The sequence below is a fragment of the Camelina sativa genome, chromosome 16, assembly GCF_030686135.1.
Source record: "Camelina sativa cultivar CO46 ecotype springtype chromosome 16, ASM3068613v1".
Taxonomy (NCBI): Eukaryota; Viridiplantae; Streptophyta; class Magnoliopsida; order Brassicales; family Brassicaceae; genus Camelina; species Camelina sativa.
The window spans coordinates 6,971,636-6,992,909 of NC_141895.1; the positions used below are offsets into that span (position 1 = coordinate 6,971,636).

Genomic DNA, 21,274 nt, shown 5'->3' on the forward strand with positions numbered 1-21,274 from the left:
TATATAACCAAAAAAACTTATCCCTCACGTTGTCGATGTGGGATAAAGAAACGAACCAAACCTTTTCTAAACAGAGCCTAGAACGTATTTAAAAACAAACAAAAAAAAAAACAAAACAGAGCTTAAAACGTTGTCATTTCATTGCTTCACGAACTAATGGCACAATACGTCGTCGTTTTCTTACTTGGTGATCCAACTATATATTTATAATAGAAAAGTGCAAATTTGAAAAGTTTGAAACTTAGACCATGTATATTAATTTTGACAGTCCAATAGTAGAACATCTAATGAGGATCTAAGAATTTAAATTTTAAAAACTTGTGTATACGTGATACTTGACACACAATCTAAACAAACACACATAAACAGAACTTATGATTGTTCCTATTACTCAGTTCTTGATTTCCTAACCAAAATTCAAGACACACTTATTGATTTGACCATACAAAGAAATTACCTTGGCAACAGAAACATGAATTTGGTACCAAGAAGCCGTGTAGTGCTACTTCAAAAACATGAATTGTGTTCATAATCTAACCACCACCACTTGATGAGTCAATATAATACTTGAGAACAATAAACATTCAGCCGCAGAACATATTACCTTGCTTCTTTGCTGAAAAGGAATCATCAAATTCATGCGAAGACAAACAAACACCTGAATCTTCACAGAGACCAAACCGTATCTTACTAGGCTTCCTAATGGCAAAGAGTGATAAGAGGAGTTAGGCTTTAACCTTAGAGCCTTAAACAGAATTAGCTTTTTCCCTCCTTTCCTGTTGACAAACCAATTCACTATATCAATAAATCCCTAAAAGGAGAACACACAAACCTGAATCTTTCACAGCACTTGAGAGACATGGTCGGGTTGTTCAATTACGAGAGTCATCAACCAAGCAAATGCTCTAACTAGTCAGTACTAGTCCAATCTGTGAGGAAATCTCAGAGACACAATGCATAATATTAACTTATATGTCTTAGCCAGAAAATACAACATTAGAATGAACCAAAGCATTGATCTTGTACCTTCTCTGGATAACAAGAAACCTCAAGCAGATCTACTAGAGACTTCTCTGCACAAAGAGACTCTTAAATTGTACCCCGAAAGCTCTTTTACCAACCACTAGTGGTGCCAACCAAACTAGCTTCACTGAATGAATTAGCTCATCACATTCATTAGACAGTTTTGGCCCTTGTCAAAGTAGGTCTTCATAGTGTAAGCTTACAAACTTGAGTCTCATAACTCTCTCCATTCAAGTAAGCAAATCTTCCTTACAAAACCATTAATGCTATATACCAAACTGATGCCTTTAATGAGAATCAGACGCATGAATGTTCTGAGAGGTCTTAACAATCTTGCTAGGTCTTTCTCTGATTGATTCTGCAATTTTCTAAAAGACTTCTTTTGCTGCTCCTTTCGTTATTCTTATGATGCAGTGTGATTGTTCACTCATGTTTGGTAACCTGATTGATTCTGCAATTTTCTAAAAGACTTCTTTTGCTGCTCCTTTCGTTATTCTTATGTTGCAGTGTGATTGTTGAGGCTCTGAAAGTAGAAAGTTTGCAGAAGCTTTTGGAATAAGATCAGGGTTCCTAAGCCACATGTTCCTTGGTCTGGCCTCGTTTGGCATAAGGCAAGAATTCCCAAAACATGCCTTTATCGTCAAACTAAACTAATTAGATTTATGTTAAAACTAAACTAATTAACTCAAAATTCAAGTAATTTGTATACGTACTAGTCCAATCTGTGAAGAAATCTCAGAGAACACAATGCATAATTTTAACTTATATGTCTTAGCCAGAAAATACAACATTAGAATGAACCAAAGCATTGATCTTGTACCTTCTCTGGATAACAAGAAACCTCAAGAAGATCTACTAGAGAATTCTCTGCACAAAGAGACTCGTAAATTGTACCCCAAAACCTCTTTTACCAACCACTAGTAGTGCCAACCAAACTAGCTTCACTGAATGAATTAGCTCATCACGTTCAAAGTAGGTCTTCATAGTGTAAGCTTACAAACTTGAGTCTCATAACTCTCTCCATGCAAGTAAGCAAATCTTCCTTACAAAACCATTAATGCTTTACCAAACTGATGCCTTTGATGAGAATCAGACGCATGAATGTTCTGAGAGGTCTTAACAATCTTGCTAGGTCTTTCTCTCATGTTCTGCAGTTTTCTAAAAGACTTCTTTTGGTGCTCCTTTTGTTATTCTTATGATGCAGTGTGATTGTTGAGGCTCTGAAAGTAGAAAGTTTGCAGAAGCTTTGCTCGTCTTTGGAACCTATCCTCCGCCGAGTTGTAAGATTTTGTTTACTTTTTCTTTCTTGCTCTGTTAAAACCTTAGTATACGCGTCCACCGGTTTAGGTATGAATCAGTTTCCATTATTAAGGTGTTAGTATGGTATTGGTGTTGAACAGGTTAGTGAGGAAGTAGAACGTGCTTTAGCTAAATTGGCACCTGCTGGGCTTACTGCAAGGTAATACCTTTTGTTTAAGGGACAAAAAACAAAAAAAACTGTCAAACAACCGTGCGACCTAACCGGTGGTGAATAGTTTACAGCGCAGAGAATCCCGAAGGAGACACAGCTGTCAATCACACTCACCGGCTGTCATCAGACAACAGTCCGACCACGCTATCGGAGAGGAATACCTAACCGGGTGGCGAATCGTCGTCTACAACGTAGAGAATCCCGAAGGTCACACAGTCGCACGGCTTAATGTCATCATCCAGGTGACCATCAATGATCTCTAGCAATATATAAACAACAAAACTTATCGCTCACGTTGTCGATGTGGGACAAAGAAACGAATCAAACCTTTTTTTAACCGAGCCTAAAAAGTAAAAACGCATTGTAAAAAAAAAGAAACAAAACAAAACAGCTGGTTACGTCTTGACTTATTCGCTGTTTCTCCCCTGCCTTTAAAGCTTTTCGAGACAAAATTTGACAATCTGAAGAATGTAATCGAGAGCATAAGATGTGAAATTACTAATTAGTAGCTCTTGATGATATGAAAAATCCTAAAAGAAGATGTTGTTGGTTGTTCTTTCCAACGATCTGTAGCCACTGGAGAAATCTCTTCATACATCATGTAAATGCTACTGGTTCGTTTTTCATCAATTGATATTAAGCATGTGTGAATCGCCATTGATTTTTTTTTTGTTGTGAAATCACTCCTCGAAATAACATCTCTAGAGGTGTGACTTTTCAGTCATATTTTTTCAACTAGAAAAGTATAAAAACTCTCCTCACTTCAAACTAAATTTCAGAGACTGCGGAGATGTGTATGGGGTTATGGCTTTGTTCTGAGAGGTCTTAACCAACCTTAGAATTAGGCAAAAGTAAAACAATCGACAACACAAAAAAGTAAACCTGTCAGACAACCGTGCGAGGAAGACCTAACCGGGTGGTGAATGGACAACAGCGCACAGAATCCAGAAGGATAGCCGTCGTCAGTCAGACTCCAGTCACCCTGGAGAGGCAGACCTAACCGGGTAGCGAATCGTCTACAGCACCGAGAATCCCGAAGGAGACACAGCCGTCAATCACACTCTAGTCACACTGCCATATGTCATCACCCAAGTGACCATCAATGATCTCTAGCCATATATAAACAACAAAACTTATCCCTCAGGTTGTCGATGTGGGACAAAGAAACGAATCAAACCTTTTTTTATAAACAGAGCCTAAAAAACGTATTGTCAAAACAAACATAAAAAAACAGAGCTTAAAACGTTGTCGTTTCATTACTCCATGAACTAATTGCACAACACGTCGTCGTCGTTCCTTATTTAGAGAACTTGTAATGATGACTAAATGACTAGTGAAGGGACTGAAACAGAGGTTTCTTCTCTGAATCTCAATTTGCTTAAACCCTAAAACCCTTTTGGATTAGGTTCCTTCTCCAATCTTATCCGCCGTGATAAAATTGCTTTTTTTTTTTGTCTCATGAAGTTTTGATTTTTGAAGTCCGATGATTCTCTCACGCTCTGTCTCCGTGCTTCATTTATACGGAGTCTCTTCTTCAGCACCGTCGAAGCTCTTATCCCAAAAGTTTAAAGTCTCGTTTGCTCTCGCTTATGGTTCATCTGTATCTTCCCGTTTAAACTCTCTGAATCGATCTGATGGGAAATGGGTTCGTGGGTTTGCTTCTACCACCGAAGCACAAGTAGAGAAAAAGGGTAATGATACGTTCTTCGCTGGCCAAACCGTTTCTTGGAAGTCTCTTGGGTTATCAGATAAAGTCTCTGTAGCTCTTCAAGATTCTGGGTTCGGTAGACCATCTCTCACTCAGGTAAAGTTTTCAAATTTAGTGAAATCTGATTGTGAAATGCTAAGTTAATTTTGCTGTGTTGTCTAAAGTTTTAGGATTGTTGTTTCTGAAATGTGTTTTTATCTGTTAGGCTGTTTGCATACCGTCGATATTGTCAGGGAAAGATGTCATTGTTGCAGCAGAAACTGGTAGTGGTAAAACACATGGATACCTTGCTCCAATAATTGATCGGTTAACGAACACCACGGCTCTTGATTCCGAGAATAATACGAATGGAGATGAGAGGCCGTTTCCGGTTAAGAATCTATCTCTTATTCTGTGTCCAAATGTCATGTTGTGTGAACAAGTGGTTCGGATGGTTAATGGTCTTATTGGTGAGGATGGTAATCCACTTCTCAGAGTTGAAGCTGTTTGCGGGTCTCAGGTAACCATTTCCTTAATTGATGTGAGTTCTGTTACTTGGTAACTGTTTATATATATAGCTGAATATGGAAGTTGTATTTTGCTGCAGGGTTGGCCAGATAGACTGCCTGATATAATTGTTTCGACACCTGCTGCTCTTCTGAATAATATTGAGCCGAAAAGAAATAGACGTCTGGAGTTTCTTCGATCTGTCAAATATGTGGTATGGCTTATTGGTTTGAGTTGTATTTGTAAGCAATTTTGGAATTATAGATCTTCTTTTGAATATTTGGATCACTTGCAGGTCTTTGATGAAGCTGATATGCTTCTATGTGGAAGCTTCCAGAATCAGATTATCCGTTTGATAAATATGCTGCGTTTTGATGAGAAACAAGTGTCTCGTTTGGTTACATCCAATATTGGAAAACCAATGGAGATTGATGCCGTGGTACCCCAAATTGATCTAGAGAATGAGGATGATGCTGAATTCGATGAGGGGTCTATTTCTGAGGAAGAGGAAGAGGAAGAGGAAGCAGAGTATCTTGATGATACAGCACAGATGCTTAGTGTCGAAGGTGAAGCTGGATCAGATACAAAAAAGGGTTGGAGAAGAGTGAGAAAGATCTATAGCCGTAGCAAGCAGTATATCTTCATTGCAGCCACACTTCCTGTTAATGGGAAGAAGACTGCTGGAGGTATTTTGAAACATATGTTTCAAGATGCTGTTTGGGTTAGCGGAAACTTTCTTCACCGAAACAGTCCAAGGTGAAAAGTTCTCACTTTTATCTTCGTTGTAGAACTGTGCATCACACACCCCTTTCAATGGTTGACTAAGTCACATAAGATGTATTATAATAGGCAATGATTATAAGCTGTTGGTTGGAAGCCATTGTTTTGATGTTCATAAGAAATTTGCAATCTGCTTTTCTTGGTACGCTACTCAAACTAAGATTTTATTATTGTCTTCCTATGTTGCAGACTAAAGCAAAAATGGGTTGAAGTCACAATAGACTCACAGGTTGATGCTCTTATAGAGGCTGTAAGAAACAACAACAACACTGAGAGGACGATGGTGTTTGCAAACACGGTCGAAGCAGTTGAAGCAGTGGCTGATATATTGGAGAAAGCTAGTATCCAGTGTTATCGTTATCACAAAAACCACAAGCTTGACGAACGTGCTAATATACTAGCTGATTTCAGAGAAACTGGCGGTGTCTTTGTTTGCACTGATGCCGCTGCCCGTGGAGTTGATGTTCCTAACGTCTCACACGTTATTCAGGTTGCTTTTCGAATTCTAACTAACACCATTTTCAGAGTATTCTGCTCTCTAAAACCAGAATGAAAATTCTTTGGGGTTGGTTGCAGGCGGATTTTGCTAGTTCTGCAGTTGATTTCCTTCACAGGATAGGTCGAACAGCTAGAGCTGGGCAATATGGAACAGTGACCAGTCTATACACTGAGGCTAACCGGGATTTAGTAGAAGCAATCCGTGAAGCAGTGAAGATGGGTCAGCCAGTGGTATAGATTCTATCAAACTCCCATGATCTTAATTCAGTTGTATTATCGCCCTTAGTAGATTCCTCTGCATACCTTGTGATGATTTATTCTTGTGTTATATGAAATGTCCAGGAAACTGCATTCAGCAGGAAAAGAGGGTTTAGGAACAAGGTTAAGAAGAGAGGTAAATAAACTTAAGAATTCATGGATGCAATAATAAACTTAAGAATCCATAGATGCAATAATACAATGAGAAAGATAGTGAGAAGCTAACTGTGTTTTAATGTTTCAGCTTTTCTGAAAGCTGGAGAAGCAGAGGAGCCTCAAGCTGTGAGATTTTAAAACGTTCTCTTTTTCTTTGTTTCTTCTCTCTCAATTTCCATAGGCGTTGTTGTATATAGATGTATTGCAGATCACTCTATATGTTATTGTTGGGTTTTGACTTGGTCTTGGTCGTTGTAGTTTTGGCTATTAAAGCCTGCAATCTCTATCAATAAAGTGTCGAAGCATTCAGCTTTTGTTTGAGTTTTATATGAGACTAACAAATTAGGTATCAGAGCTATAAATTGAGAGTGAGAGAAACACAAGTAAGAGGGCGAGTGTAAACAAGGGTGAATGAGATGGCTGAATCAAGTAGCTTTGCACAGCCAAGCATTCCTAGATTTGATGGAGATTACGATCATTGGAGTCTTCTCATGGAAAACTTGTTTAAATCAAAAGAGTATTGGGGTGTGGTGAGAAATGGGTTTGTTGAGCCAACAAGTGAAGAAACGTTGTCCGACGCTGAGAAGAAGACACTTGGTGAAGCGAGACTGAAAGATCTCAAAGCAAAGAACTATCTGTTCAGTGCAATCGATAAAACTGTTCTCAAAACGATTACACTGAAAGATACTTCTAAGCAACTCACGCGTGCAGCGTGCTCAATTACAAACATTGAGAAGGAATTTTGAGCTGTTGGAGATGAAGACTGGAGAATCTGTCACAGATTACTTTGCGAGAGTTATGGTGGTGGCCAATGATATGGGAAATTGTGGAGATGATATGCAAGACGTCAAGATAGTGGAGAAGATCTTTCGCACATTGACTGAGAACTTCAATTACATTGTCTGTTCGATTGAGGAGTCAAAAGACATTGACAATCTATCAGTCGATGCGTTGCAGAGCTCATTACAAGTACATGAGCAGAAGCTGAAGAAACCCATTAGTGGAGGCGAAGATCAAGTGCTGAAGGTCGCATATGATGATAGAGGAGGAAGGGGCAGAGGAAGAATGGGCCAAGGAAGAGGAAGAGGAAGAGGTGGAGGAAGAAGATCATTTAGCAAAGCTACAATCGAGTGTTTTAAATGTCACAGACTTGGACATTTTCAATATGAATGTCCAAACCGGCATGGAAAAGCAAACTATGCTGAGGTAGATGGAGAAAACGAGGATGTGTTGCTCATGGCATTCACAGAAGGGAACAAGAAGGAAGAAGCTTGCTTCCTCGACTCAGGCTGCAACAATCATATGTGCGGAAATAAGATGTGGTTCTCCACACTGGATAAAGATTTTCGTCACTCGGTGAAGTTAGGTGACAATTCGCAGCTGAGAGTGATGGGAAAGGGAGATGTGAGTTTACGATTGGAGGACCTGATCTTGTATTTATAAAAAACTATGTTATATCCAGCATGATTGTTATATATATAATAAATTATGTTAATTAATTTAATTTTATTTAATAATCACAAAAAGCAAAAAAATCTAAATCTAAATGTCTTTAGGAAATTTACATTTTTTCAAAAAATCATACAAATTCATAATATATAACTAATTTAAATATAATCACACATACATATCTCTTGATTTTTTATGTTTTTTTATTATTTAACTTTGATAATAATTTTCATTAGTTTCTCTGAGGATTTGAGGTTAAAAAAAATGATAAAATGAAAATTAACTATGATATTCAAATATTAATTTAATTGTTCATATAAAGCTAATACATAACCTAAAGTATTAAATGAGAGAAACAAAATTATTCTCTATAAAATCATATGAAGTGCAAACAAAACTTTAGAGTACAATTCCCAAAGACTAATTTTACTTTTAAGTCTCTTTTTTATATTGCCCTCATTTTAATTTATATTGCTAGATTTAGTTATAATTGCTTCATCTTTGTAGTAAAAGCTAGACAGAAAATAGAATACTATATTGTTTCTTATATAGAGAAATCCTTTTGAAGTACATATTTGAATTAAATAAAGATAGCTTAATGATCTTTATGTAATTATATGTTTAATCAGAAACTAAATATAATGATGAGTATTCTTAAAAAATGTATTACAATTTTGTTAGAGGTAAGAGAGAGTTAAGAAAAATTGATTTGATATTTCATAATTATATTACAAATTTGTCTTTCCTCAGAAGTTAGAACATTACATATTTTTAAGAATCAAATAAATATATATGAATATGTAAGAAATAATCTAACATCTAAAGTAAAGAAAGAAGTACATAAAAGCAAGAATAAATAAAAATGGAGAACAATGTAAAATATATTATTAAACTCTTACAATATTATCTTCATTGAGTTTTCAACCAATGCAAGAATATTAAAAACTAAAAAAACAAAGAAAATATTTAGGATTTGAGATATGATGGAGGAGGATGTGAGAATGATTATTTATAGGATAAGAAGTGATGGAAGTTACACTTCTCAAAAATTAAATTAAAGGAGTTATAATTATAATTGCTAAGGTATTTAACTAAAAGTGAATGGAGAAAACAAATAGTCAATTCATAATTTATGTAATTTCAGTTACAATTTATTACTAAAGTGTATATTTAAAGTATGAATTAATGTATATGATTAAATATGTTGTATTTTAGGTTTAATTAAAAATAAATATTATATGTTAAAAAAAAAAGGAAATATCAGATAGACCAGTTAGGAGAGAGTAAATGAAATTAGAAAATATTATATAATATAAAATATATAAAATAATTAGGTAAGAAAATATTCAAAAGAGACCACAAAATAAATTTAAAAGAAGATTACATGACAATATGTCACATGTCACAAACAAATTAAATATGAAAATAACTTATATATTTTTAAATTAGATGATAATAATCAAAAATAGAAGAGTGTGTTTCTCATATTTTAAATTAGAAAGATGAAACAAAAAAAGGGAAAAACGCAAAAAAAACTTATTTGATATTTGCCAAAAAAAACACAAACTATTCGTTGTTATGATTTTTAACGACGTTAATGTAATCTTTTTACAAACGAAATATTGATTTAAGATCTCTCTTGTTGGTCAACGAAACATCATGAAAACGGAGGTGAAATAAATTAGGGTTTATAGCGGTAATTGAACAGATAAGAAGGGAGGGTGGGGAAGAGAGAGAGGTGAGAAAGAGGAGAAGACAGAACTGTGAGATTCCGTCGGTTTTTCTTTGGGAAGTCGAAATATTTCTGTGGTCCATTAACCATTTAAACAAAAGATTCAGAGGTGCCATGTGACAGATAGATAGAGCTTTCTTAGACGGTGTAAGCCTACTTTATTATATTAGATTTACACCAATCAAAAAATAACTTGTGAACAAGTTATTTTATTATAATTTTGGTAACTAGATATGTCAATCAGGCCTAGCTCATACATGAGCTTGACCTAATCTGGCCCATATCTAGCCCATATATAATCCCGATCTTGTCCGGCCTGAAAAACATTTAAACCGATGTGTTAAAGCTTGACCCGATTTTGATAGGTTTACCGATCTTTTTTGAGAATTTTCAAGTTTCACTACGGAAAAAAATAAATTTATCATTTCTAGAAAGCTAATCACAATAGAAATAACCATTAGTATCACTTAACTATTTATATGTTTAATATGCCAAATAAACTGTTTAGACTTATATAAAATAACACATAAAATCATAAGCTATCGAATTAGGATGTAGGCATGCTTTGTTGCCTTCTATGTCTTCCATGGTATTAATGCCTTTCAAATATTTATTGTTATAAAAAACAAATTATTAATAAACTTTAACAAATATATATAAAGTAAGTAAATATGAATAACATATTTTCTTCACATTGATCTAACCACCGATTTGTTGTCTTATCTTACAGCATGATAAGTATTTGGTTGATGTTCCATAATATTTGGTTGATGTTCCACCGATTTGATCTAACCACCGACGGTACATGGTTGATGTTCCATAATATTTTCCAACCATAAGTATTCCAGCATAATACTTACATTTTATCCAATTTTTTATGCACATAAATATTTAAACCTTAGCCCGGTAATTTTTAAAGCTAAGTCAGGTCAATCCGTGGGCTTTAGCCCAAATTTACATGCATATTAATAACTCACTAAACATTAATTAGGCGTTTAAAGAATTAGCACCCAAAAATGCACATTTTTAAAATACTTTTACTTTATATATATGCTATGTTATAATTAAAACATTTTAATAAAAAATTATTTACTAAAAAATATATCACATATGAAATATATCACATACCCTAAATGTAAAATTGTCAACCAAATCTAAAAATAATTATAAAAATTAATTAAAATATTTGTAGCTCGTCAATTAGTACTATTTTTTAAAGTTTGTGGTGTATGTGTTATAATTGTCTATAAAAAAAAATTTAGTGTAAATAAAACAAATATTTGTCTTATTATGAAAGTGGATAAGCTTGAAAGAATGGTGGAATTTAGGCCGATTAGTCTTTGTAATGTAAGTTACAAGATTATTTCTAAGATCTTGTGTTTTCGGCTAAAGAGAATTTTACCGTACACAGTCGGTTTTTGTTTCAGGACATTTGATTACCGATAATATTATTATTGCCCAGGAGATGTTCAATGGGCTAACACAAATCGACAGTGCAAATCAGATTTTTTGGCTTTTAAGACGGATATGAGCAAAGCCTATGATCGCGTAGAATGGTCGTCCCTGGAAGCGATCCTGCATCGGCTGGGTTTTGATGGTAAATGGGTTTCATGGATTATGTGGTGTGTTAGTTTAGTCTCTTATCAAGTCCTTATCAATGGGCAGTCCCGAGGTTCTATTTTCCCGGAACGGGGCTTACATCAAAGGGGTCATCTTTCTCTGTATTTGTTTATTCTTTGTATGAAAGTTTTGATTGCTGATATTAAAAAGGCTGAGAGGGAGAAAAAGATCACGGGTATCAAACTGACTCGTGATTGCCCACCTTTTTCTCATTTGTTATTTGCAGATGACAACCTCTTTTTTTTTGTAAAGCAGAAGAGGATGAGTGTAAGAAAGTTATGGATATCATTTGTTAGTATGGTAAAGCCTCGGGTCAAGAGGTCAATCTTGCAAAATCATCTATTTTGTTTAGTAAAAAAGTACCAGAACAACTTAGAGAACAGCTTACAACCGTCATTGGTATTTCTAAAGAAGAGGGAATGGGTTCCTATTTAGGTATTCCTAAAAGCCTTGAGGGTTCACGTAATAAGGTCTTCAGCTATGTTCGTGACAGGTTGGATGATCGGGTGAATGGTTGGACGACGAAATATTTATCAAAGGGTGAGAAAGAATTTTTGATTAAACACGTTGCTCTGGCCCTCCCAACCAATGTAATTTCATGTTTTAAACTTCTCACGAATTAACATTCAAAGTTAACTAGCACCATTTCAAATTTCTGGTGGAGTTCCGGTGATAAGGATAAAGGATTATATTGAGTGGCGTGGGATAAGTTGTGTACAGAAAAAGATAAAGGGGGGTTTGAGTTTTAGAGCGCTTGATAAATTCAATGATGTGATGCTTGCTAAACAGTATTGGCGATTGATTCAATTCCCAAATTCCTTATTTGTCCGCGTGTTGTAGGGTTGGTATTTTAGGAACAAACATCTTTTATTGGCTACAAAGCCTTATTCACCGTCGTTTGGTTGGAATAGCATTTTCTCGACAAAAAAAACTTAGTATTTCATGGTGCAAGGTGGATGGTGGGCACTGGTTCTAATATTTCGGTATGGCGAGATCCGTGGATTCCTGATAAACATCCTCGTCCCGATTATGGCAGAGATAGACTGTTGTATCCGAATTTAATGTTAAATCATTTAATTAATCTGGCCACCAAGGAGTGACATTTACCTATTCTTCAAAAGTTTATGGATTCGGAGGATATTCATATTATCCGGAGTATGGCTATAAGCAAGTCTTTTAAGCTATATCGGTTGGTCTGACATTATTCAAAGTCTGGAAAATATACGCCGAAATCAGGTTATAGGTTGTGATAGACTCCTAGGTGAGGATCTATGCCCAAGGACACACTTTGCAAGGTCTTGAAGAGGGATGAACGAAATGATGAAGATGAATGGGTTGAAGATGCAGCGGAATGGAGAGATGAACGACGGAGAAGGTGAAGGAGTGGAATTGCAGCGGATTGAAGGGGAAGAACGAAGTGTACTTCTAAGAGAGATGGAGATATCTTAGACTACAGGCTTTATTACAACTTAGATATGACACACTAAGAAGTAAACAAGTTGAGAAGATACTACACACTTCTCTGATCAAACAAGTAGAAAGAAGATTTTGATTAAACTGTTTGATGAGAAACAAAAGAGAACTACATTGTCTTTTTATAGGAGAAGGGGGCACGAAGTAGAAGAGAGGAATTAAAGGCCTAGGAAATCATGAAAGAGCTTTAACAAGGTCAAGCTCATGCATAATGTCTAGGAAAATAAAAAGCAATAAATGCAAGTTTGAATATGAGAGAAAAGATAGAAAATGGGCCAAGGCAAAGAGATGGGCTTTGGACCACGAAATGGGCTGGCAAAGGGGTCTTGAAAGTGTTACTTAGGCCTCATTAAAAACCTTGTCAAGAAAACCCAAAGGGACAAAACTTGACAAGGGAAAAAGAGTGCATAAGCAACACTTTACCCTTTACCGAGCACCTTGAGCTGTGAGCATTATCCAAGTGGTTTGAGCCACGTCTTCCTGCTTCTTGTACAGCTCCTTGATTAGTCCATTGATAGCTTGGTTGAAACTCCTGGACCTTGATCTTGTTAAAGGACCCGCCGGAACGTTCAACGCTTCCTCTGATGCTTCCTCCGGTACAAGCTGCTCCTCCGGTGCTTCCTCTGGTTCAAGCTGCTCCTCCAATGCTTCTTCTGGTGTAAGATGCTCCTCATATCCATCTTCTTTGGTTGAGCTGTCCATGGTCTCATCAGGTTGGCTAGGGAGATGGTGGAAGAGGTAGAATATAGCCCAACATGTACGACATTAATATCCCAACCTGGAAACTCTATGTTCCACCTAAAATTAAGCATTTCTTTTGGCAAATTGCAACTAGCACTCTTGCCGTGACGGATTGATTAGCTCATCGATGTGTCCAGTGTGATATCAGGTGTAAAAGATGCGATTCAGCATGTAAGACAATTAACCATGAACTTTATGATTGTCCTCGTTCGTGTCAGATCTGGGGTTTGTCTCCAAATCAGGCTTCATCAGGGGGTTTTCCTTATGAATCTGTGTATTCGAATCTTGATTTTATTTATTGGAGACTTCCTCTCATTAAGGTGATCAAGATGCATTCGACCAATTACCTTGGATATTATGGTCGATTTGGAAGGATATGAATAATAAAGTTATTCAAGGCACGCAACTTGCGCCAGATGAGGTGATTAATCAGGTTGTTAGTGATAAATTATTATGGGAGGATGCACAGTCTCAAGTTGTGGTTTCCTTTGACAGTTCAGTTCTATCGGATTCTTTGGTTCCCTCGGTGAATCTCGGGCAAGGTCCTTTTTGTCAAATAGATGGCTCCTGGAACGCATATGACCCTAATTCAGGTCTGGGTTGGTGGTGTGGTAATGGCGACGCTTAAACCTTTTTGTTGGGTGCAAGATGTCTTTGGCAAAGTCCTTCCCCACTACATGCAGAGATGGAAGCCCTGCTTTGGGCTATGGAGTGTCTTCTTGCCAACAGAGTTGCTTGCCAGAGTTTTGAGACGGATTGCACAGAACTAGTGGCGATGATTCAAGTCCCTGACGACTAGCCCGCCTTTTCTAATCTCCTGGACTATTTCCACCTATTACGGGCTGCTTTTCCAAACTTCACCTTGTCCAAGATCTCACACTCGTCAAATGTGAGGGTGGATTGTCTTGCTAGGTCCTCTAGATCGTTAATTTCAGCAACTTCCTTTTAAAACTCTTTTTCTCCAGTGTGGGCTACCAATCTTAAAGTTTTTTTCTAATTAGTGTTCGGTTGATAAAATAAAAACTTGTTTTAGTGTTAGACGAAGTCCCCCGCATTTTATTCAAAATAGGAAATTAAAACAATAAAAACCAAACGGATCTAAGACTCGCATACCCATTTGCATCCTCACAAACAATGGAGTTAACAGCCTCTAGAGGAGAATCAAAACTATGAAAACCTAAAGATAAAGAGAAAGCATAGTTCGCTAACCCATCAGAAACGTTTAGCCTTCCTATAAAAATGCGAAATACGGACTATCAAGTCTCTCGAAAGAAAACCGTGGCACAGACACACCAGAAAAGACAGCGGATGCGAATCATTAATCCCTATCCGTAGAAAACCCACCACAATCTCGGAGTCTACCTCAAGCTCAAGCCGTGTGATCTGTCACTCCCAAGCAATACACAGACCATAGTAGACTCCCCAAAGCTCCGCCAGCGGGGCTGAAGATATACCCAACTCTTCCCTCAGCACCCCACCCACAATAGCTAACCTTGGATTTCTCCTCGAAGCACCATCTGCGTTTAGCTTAGTCCACCTTAATCTTGGTGGAGTCCATGCAATCATCCTTTCCTCACGACCAACACTCGTAGCTTGTCCCCTTACACCTTCAAGTGTGCTAATAGGACCTCCGCAACACAGTCCTGTAAAAAATGTACCCAATCTCTACACTTTCCGTCCCCATTGAAGACATTAATGCATCTCCATTTCCACCCCACCATACAGCCATCGCAAACAAAGTAGGCCACTGACATCTATCATCTTCATCCCCACCCCTTAAGTTTTCGAACAGCCATTCTTGCAAGGATGTCCCAAAAAAAGAGTGTGCTCTCCTGCAAGGAACCAGCCGTTCCCAGACACTGGACATTGTCGGGCAATCACAAAGGACATGTAGAATAGATTCATCCCCGCTTTTGCAAACCTAACATAAGCTCGAAACACTAAGATGTCTCCTACATCTCTCCACATTATTCATGATACATTGATTCACCACCAGCCATATAAAACATGAACCCATTCAGGAGCCACGACTTTCCGCACTCTCTAAAACATTTTTCCCATACTCTGTCTCGGCTTATCATCCCTTGTCAACAACGAGTATGTAGATTTCACGGTAACAAACCATCAGAACACTCCCCCCACGATATCCTATCTGTCACCCCTGTAAAATTATCAAGCACCACTGCCGCCAGCTGCAACTGGTTAGTGTGAAGAACATAAGGACCAATACATGCAAAATCCCAACCAGTACCATTCGTCCAAAGATCCTTGACACATACTTCCAATGTTCACCCGACATGTCGACAATACTCACATTCTCTATTGGTGCATTTCCCAACCATTTTTCTTTCCAAAAGCGTACACATACTTCCAATGTTCACCCATCACCAATCACCCAGGCCAATCCCGAGATCACCATTTCCCGTAAACCCATCCTTACACTCCACATAGATGACCATCGACCCTTACACTCTTGCACTTTATATTTATGTCTCAAAATTGGCTCTTTTGAGCTAATCCTTTTAAAAATTGTTGACCAAAAAGATTTACCAAAATATTAGTAAATGCAAAATACCAAATCTTAGAAAACTTTTAAATCTATATATTATAATTATATTAAAATAAAATTAATTTTTAAAAGATATACTGCGATATAGGGCGGAGTTTTATCTAGTTATTTAAAAAATCATAAAATGGAAAGTCATCTTACACACATCTATCAAATAGACACAAAACTATATATCAATCTTTTTAAAATCATCCAATATATTTTTTTCCAAGTATATCTATTATGTCAAAAGAAAGAAATAATTACTGTCAAATACAACCTAGGTCACCTCTGTATATAAACTTACTCTTAAGAGAGTGAAAAGATATATATATAAAAAAATAATACCTCCTGGTCCTCCACCAACCCACAAACTTGCCAGCTTAGCCTTCGGTACGCTGTTCCAGCAAATGGCCTCCCCAACTTTAGCCTTAGCCCAATCTCCTCCTCTAAAACCTCCAGCCGTAACAGTCACTCGAACAATTCCTCATTGCTGGTCCGAGCTTCCTCTTGATCTCATGCGAATGGTTTTCGAACGCCTTGGATTTTTGGATTTTGACCGAGCTAAATCGGTTTGTTCATCTTGGCAATCTGGTTCGAGACAATGTAAGCCAAGCAATAAGATCCCTTGGACAAGAATTATTGTCTCTTGATCAATCCTGAAGATAAAGGAAAGATCTACAAAACTCCACATCTCGGTGACAATTTTGCAAAGAGCATTTGTTTGACGACGTATAGAAGCTGGCTTTTGATGCAACCTCGTTACAAAGAGAAAAAAGCTCTTAATCTATATATTTTTGATCTTTTAACCCGCGAGAGAATCAATTTACCAGCTTTCAAGTCAGGAAAAGATGGACTCTCCAACCCGATATTATGGATAGACGAGAAAACCAAAGACTACCTAATTATCGGAATGTCTGATGTAGACACTCTGATTTCTTTCAAGAAAGGAAATAACTCTTGGAAAGAGATCCCCCAGTTACCATTGTCATGCACCGAAGAAATCAGAGTGTACAAAGATCACATGGTATACAAAGATCACATGCTTTTTTTGTCTCAATTGTTCTTTCCTCCATATTTTTGATTTTTCTGGAGAAGTTCCGATAAAAGTTTTCAGAACTAGTGTACGTGGATACATACCTACTGAAGGAGGTTACATTAGCCGTCCTTGTAATCCATGTACGTGGAATTACTCTAAGTGTAATATGGTAGTCACTTTAGGTGGAGATGTCTTAATTGTTAAGAGCTTTGGTCCGCTTGAGTCCAAAACATGGACATTTGAAATCTACAAGATGGATCCATCCACGGAGGACAACTGGGAGGAAATCGATTCTCTGGGTGATGAGTCAATACTTCTAGAGTTGGGTATTACGGTGCTTGCTAAGGACCAAGAGGGAATCTCTCGTAACTCCATATACTTCAATGAAAATAAGTATTTTGGGGGATATGAAAATAATGAAATCTTCGTATTCAGTCTTGATACAAAGATGGTTGAACAGAAACCACAACCATTTGTTTCTTCGTCCATTCCATTGTCTCATGCTCATTAATTCTTATCGAAATTCAAAAGGGAATGATTGATAAGAGAGAAAAAAGAGAAAAAGGCAAAAAAAAAAAAAAAAAAAAAAGAAAAGAGAGATAAAAAATTGTGGTATGTAAGCATTGAAAATAAAAGAAATGAGATGTTGTTTTTGATGAAATGTGTAATTTATTAATGGATCTAAATACTAAAGTAATATATTTAAAAAAATTGTTAATAATTTTATCAAATATAAGTAATATAAAATAAGTGACCTTTTTCGTTTTCTCTCCCGTGAGTTCGCCCTATCCGTCGCCCAAAATATCAAATCTCCGTTTGCCCTCTCTGTCGTAGCTGTGAGAGGGCCTCCATTGCTCTATAGTTCGTTCGTTTGTTTAATTTCTGCTTCCGTTTGTGTCGACTCGGCTAGATCTGGTGGATCGATAGTGTAGTTAGTGGGCTCAGAAAATGAGACGGTCTTCACGGTGAGGCTTGCTCGACGGTATTTGGAGCGTTGTTCGTCCTCTCCCGACGGTTTCAAGAGAAGCATATCTTGCCTTTGTCAGATTCGGCGCTGTCCTAGTCTCTTAGGTGATGCATCTCGTTTCTGTGGCCATGGGTTCTTGTTGTCTCATGTTTGAGTAAGCTGACTTTCCCGTCTTTCTCTTGTACCGTTTAGCTAGGGTTAGGTGTTTAGCGTCGTTTGCATTCTTGTTGAACCTTCATTTGGGGAAACTTTTTGGAGGATTCATGGGGGTGATTTGTGATTGTGTTAAGGAAGCGGTTAGAGCACTTATCTCTGGGAGGGTTTCTGATTACAAATAAAGTTGATGATGTCGGATCTTAGGTCAATGGTTGGTTTGAAGAATAATTGCCTTTGGGGTTAGCTTGTTCCTGTCTCAGATTTTGTTGTTGGTCTTGTGCCTATCTTCATTTTTAAGCCACAGATATGGAGTGGTTTGTCAGCTCAAGCCATTGCCTTTTCTCCTAGTCCTTGTCTCCTTGTGTCAGCCTGTGATTCCTTTTATGCTCGGCTCCTTTCTTAGCAGAAGTTTCGTGCATATTGTTTGGTTGGTAGTTTTCAAATCTTACAAATATTTCTTATCCTTGGTGTTCATGGTTTGTGTTAACTTCGTGAAGTTTTGCATTGCTCCTTGTCCCTGCTTTTCATGATCTATTTAGATATGATTGCTTTTTGAAGGATTCTAGTTAGACGTAATGAGACGCATCAGTCATCGTTGTCGCATCTGGGACTGTGTTTGAGTCTCTATGAACTTCTATGAGTGCTATTTGCTGGTCGGGTTATGATGTCCTTGGTTCTCTAGAGATTGGCTCTCATTGTGATAGGATGAGGTAGTTGTTATGCCGTGGGCATCCGTGATAAATCGCATGTGCAGATGTTCAGAAGAAAACATTTTTCTGTTATTCTAGTCTACCATTTTTTAGGTGTTTGCCTAGTTATTTCTGCCTATAGGGTAAGGAGTTGTCCTCTTTCGATTTGGTTGTTTGTATTTCTTGTCCAGTTTAATTTGTCTCCCTTTGTTAGGGCTTAGTTTCCGGGGAGTTTCTTTTTTTCCACCGGCGTTTGTCTCAGGAGACTTCTAGTTGTCCGTCGACTTAAGATTGGGCGTTTGTAATCCTACTTTGGTTCCAAAACAAGTTATAATAAAATTCAAGATGACCAAAATAAAAGTAATATAAAATAAGTAAATATAAATAACATATTGCCTTCACATTGGTCTAACCACCAAATTGTGGTCATTTCTTACATCTAGCTGCATGATGGACATGGTTGATGTTCCATAATCTTTTCCAACCATAAGTATTTCAACATAATATTACATTTTATCTGATTTTTCTGCACATAAATATATAAGCCTGAGCCTAGTAATTTTCAAAGCTTAGTCGCGCTAACCCTCGGATTTTGGCTCTAATTTACGACTCTATTGACTATTGGTAACTCACTAAACATTAATTAGGTGTTAAAGAATCATCATCTGAAAATACATATTTTTGAAATACTTTTAATTTTTTTTTTTTTTTTTGCCAACTATTGGGCCACAACATGTCAGCTCATTAACCAAATTCCTACATTCCTAAGAAGCATGACTCCATCCCTGATATGATGGTATCGCCTACAATTAGACTTACTATTAGCCATTGCTCTAAGGTCACTTCACAAAATACTTTTTCTTTATATATGCTATGTTATGATTACATCATTTTATTAAAATGATTTACTAAAAAATATTCTATAAAAATGAAACAGATATTTAAGTATTTAATTTAAGAAGGGCAATACTCACAAATAGCGCATCATCTATAAAGTTTCAAAAATTGCACTATATTCCAAAAGTAAATCTGAAACTCAAAATACTTAAGCTTAGTCCCTAAAAAATAAAATCTAAATGTAAAATTTTAACCAAAAGAAAAAGATAATTAAAATATTTTTAGTGTGTCAATTAGTACTATTTTTGAAAGTTTGTGGTGTGTGTTATAATTGTCCATAAAATTTGTTGTTATTCGAAGGAATTTCTCTTAAGTTTTTCTATAAATAACTAGATTAGGAACCGCACATCGTCCGGGTTTTAAAATTATTTAGTAAAATTAAAAATTAAGTGAAATATATTTTTCGAAAATAAAAAGATAGATATTTTTAGTTAGAGAGAAGCTTTTACTTTAATACACTAATTTATATTTTTATATTTTAAAATTATTATTACAATTCTTACAATAACCTGAAGCTTAATTATCGACCACCAAAATGTTTTCAAACATAAACCATTACGAATATTATTATTGACAAATTTCAAAACGATCAACAACTTATTCACAAAATGTTTTACAAGCAATCAACCCATCAAAACGTCATCATATTAGCATCCACGTACAATTTTACTATATGTTTTATCACTAATAATGTATTTTTACACCCTTAAATATTTTATTGTTAAAATACGCTCTTTATCACCACCTATAAAATATATCTGTGAACAAATTAAACAATTTTTTGTCTCTTTATTTTCACTTTGACGTAGTTTCTTTTCACCAATAAATTTGTAGTGCCAATTTGTTTAACCATTAAAATTGCTTACTCAAAAAATATTTTTGATGAAAAACTGAGAAAAAAATTCTACACGGTTGCAATGAGTTTATGACCAACCCAATAAAATTTGAGAAATTAAAAGACAGTTAAAAAAATAAAAAAATTATAACTGCGATGATATAGGAGTCTTAGATAATTTATTGATATAAAATAAAAATACTACAACATAAGAAATTCAAAATATTTATTTTAAAAAGTAATAAATAAATAACCTTACATATCTCTAACTGAAAATAAAAAAAGAAACTCAAAATAATATATAAAAAAAATATTTTAAAATATCACGAAAATTTCTAATAATAAAATCAAATTTAGCTAAATAATATAACTAAAATCTAAAAATACTACACCATAATCAAATTAAAATATTAAAAAGAAGGAATAAACAAATATTGATAGTACGTAGATTCATCATCCAAAATTGTATAAGAAAAATAGAATAAAAGTATTTACCATCGTGTAAGTTGCGAAATTGTTATTTGGAAACCCTATATTTTGGTAAACTATGTTAAACAATGAAAATATAAAATATGATGTCTATTATTCATAGATGTGAAAATAGTCAAATTGGTGGAAGTAGTCGGAGACATATACGAAGCGTAATTAAATCCAGCCTTATATGAGGTTTATCTGCAAGTGTCTTTTCGATCATAACAATCTTATCATCACTCATGATACCCCGTTTTCTTTTGTTAGCAAGGTTTTC

General features: G+C 36.0%; 2 protein-coding genes and 2 pseudogenes across 3 annotated transcripts; all 4 read left to right on the top strand.

Moving 5' to 3' along the window:
• Positions 1-3,707: 3,707 nt before the first annotated feature.
• LOC104753464 (DEAD-box ATP-dependent RNA helicase 22) lies at positions 3,708-6,692 on the top strand. Its single transcript, XM_087492134.1, has 8 exons — positions 3,708-4,298; positions 4,408-4,701; positions 4,789-4,902; positions 4,984-5,444; positions 5,658-5,958; positions 6,045-6,197; positions 6,309-6,360; positions 6,469-6,692. Exons 1-8 carry the CDS (start codon positions 3,978-3,980, stop codon positions 6,516-6,518), a joined length of 1,746 nt encoding a protein of 581 aa, XP_087348260.1. The 5' UTR covers positions 3,708-3,977; the 3' UTR covers positions 6,519-6,692.
• Positions 6,693-6,796: 104 nt separating this feature from the next.
• On the top strand, positions 6,797-7,921 carry LOC147925213 (uncharacterized; annotated as a pseudogene). The gene has a single exon (XR_015584859.1). The product of XR_015584859.1 is annotated as an uncharacterized LOC147925213 (transcript).
• Positions 7,922-13,771: 5,850 nt separating this feature from the next.
• Positions 13,772-14,194, top strand: LOC147925214 (uncharacterized). Its single transcript, XM_087492526.1, has 2 exons — positions 13,772-13,988; positions 14,079-14,194. The coding sequence occupies exons 1-2, from the start codon at positions 13,772-13,774 to the stop codon at positions 14,192-14,194; spliced, it is 333 nt and encodes a 110-aa protein (XP_087348652.1).
• A 2,159-nt stretch (positions 14,195-16,353) lies between these two features.
• On the top strand, positions 16,354-17,520 carry LOC104753465 (F-box protein At1g69090 pseudogene; annotated as a pseudogene).
• Positions 17,521-21,274: the final 3,754 nt, after the last annotated feature.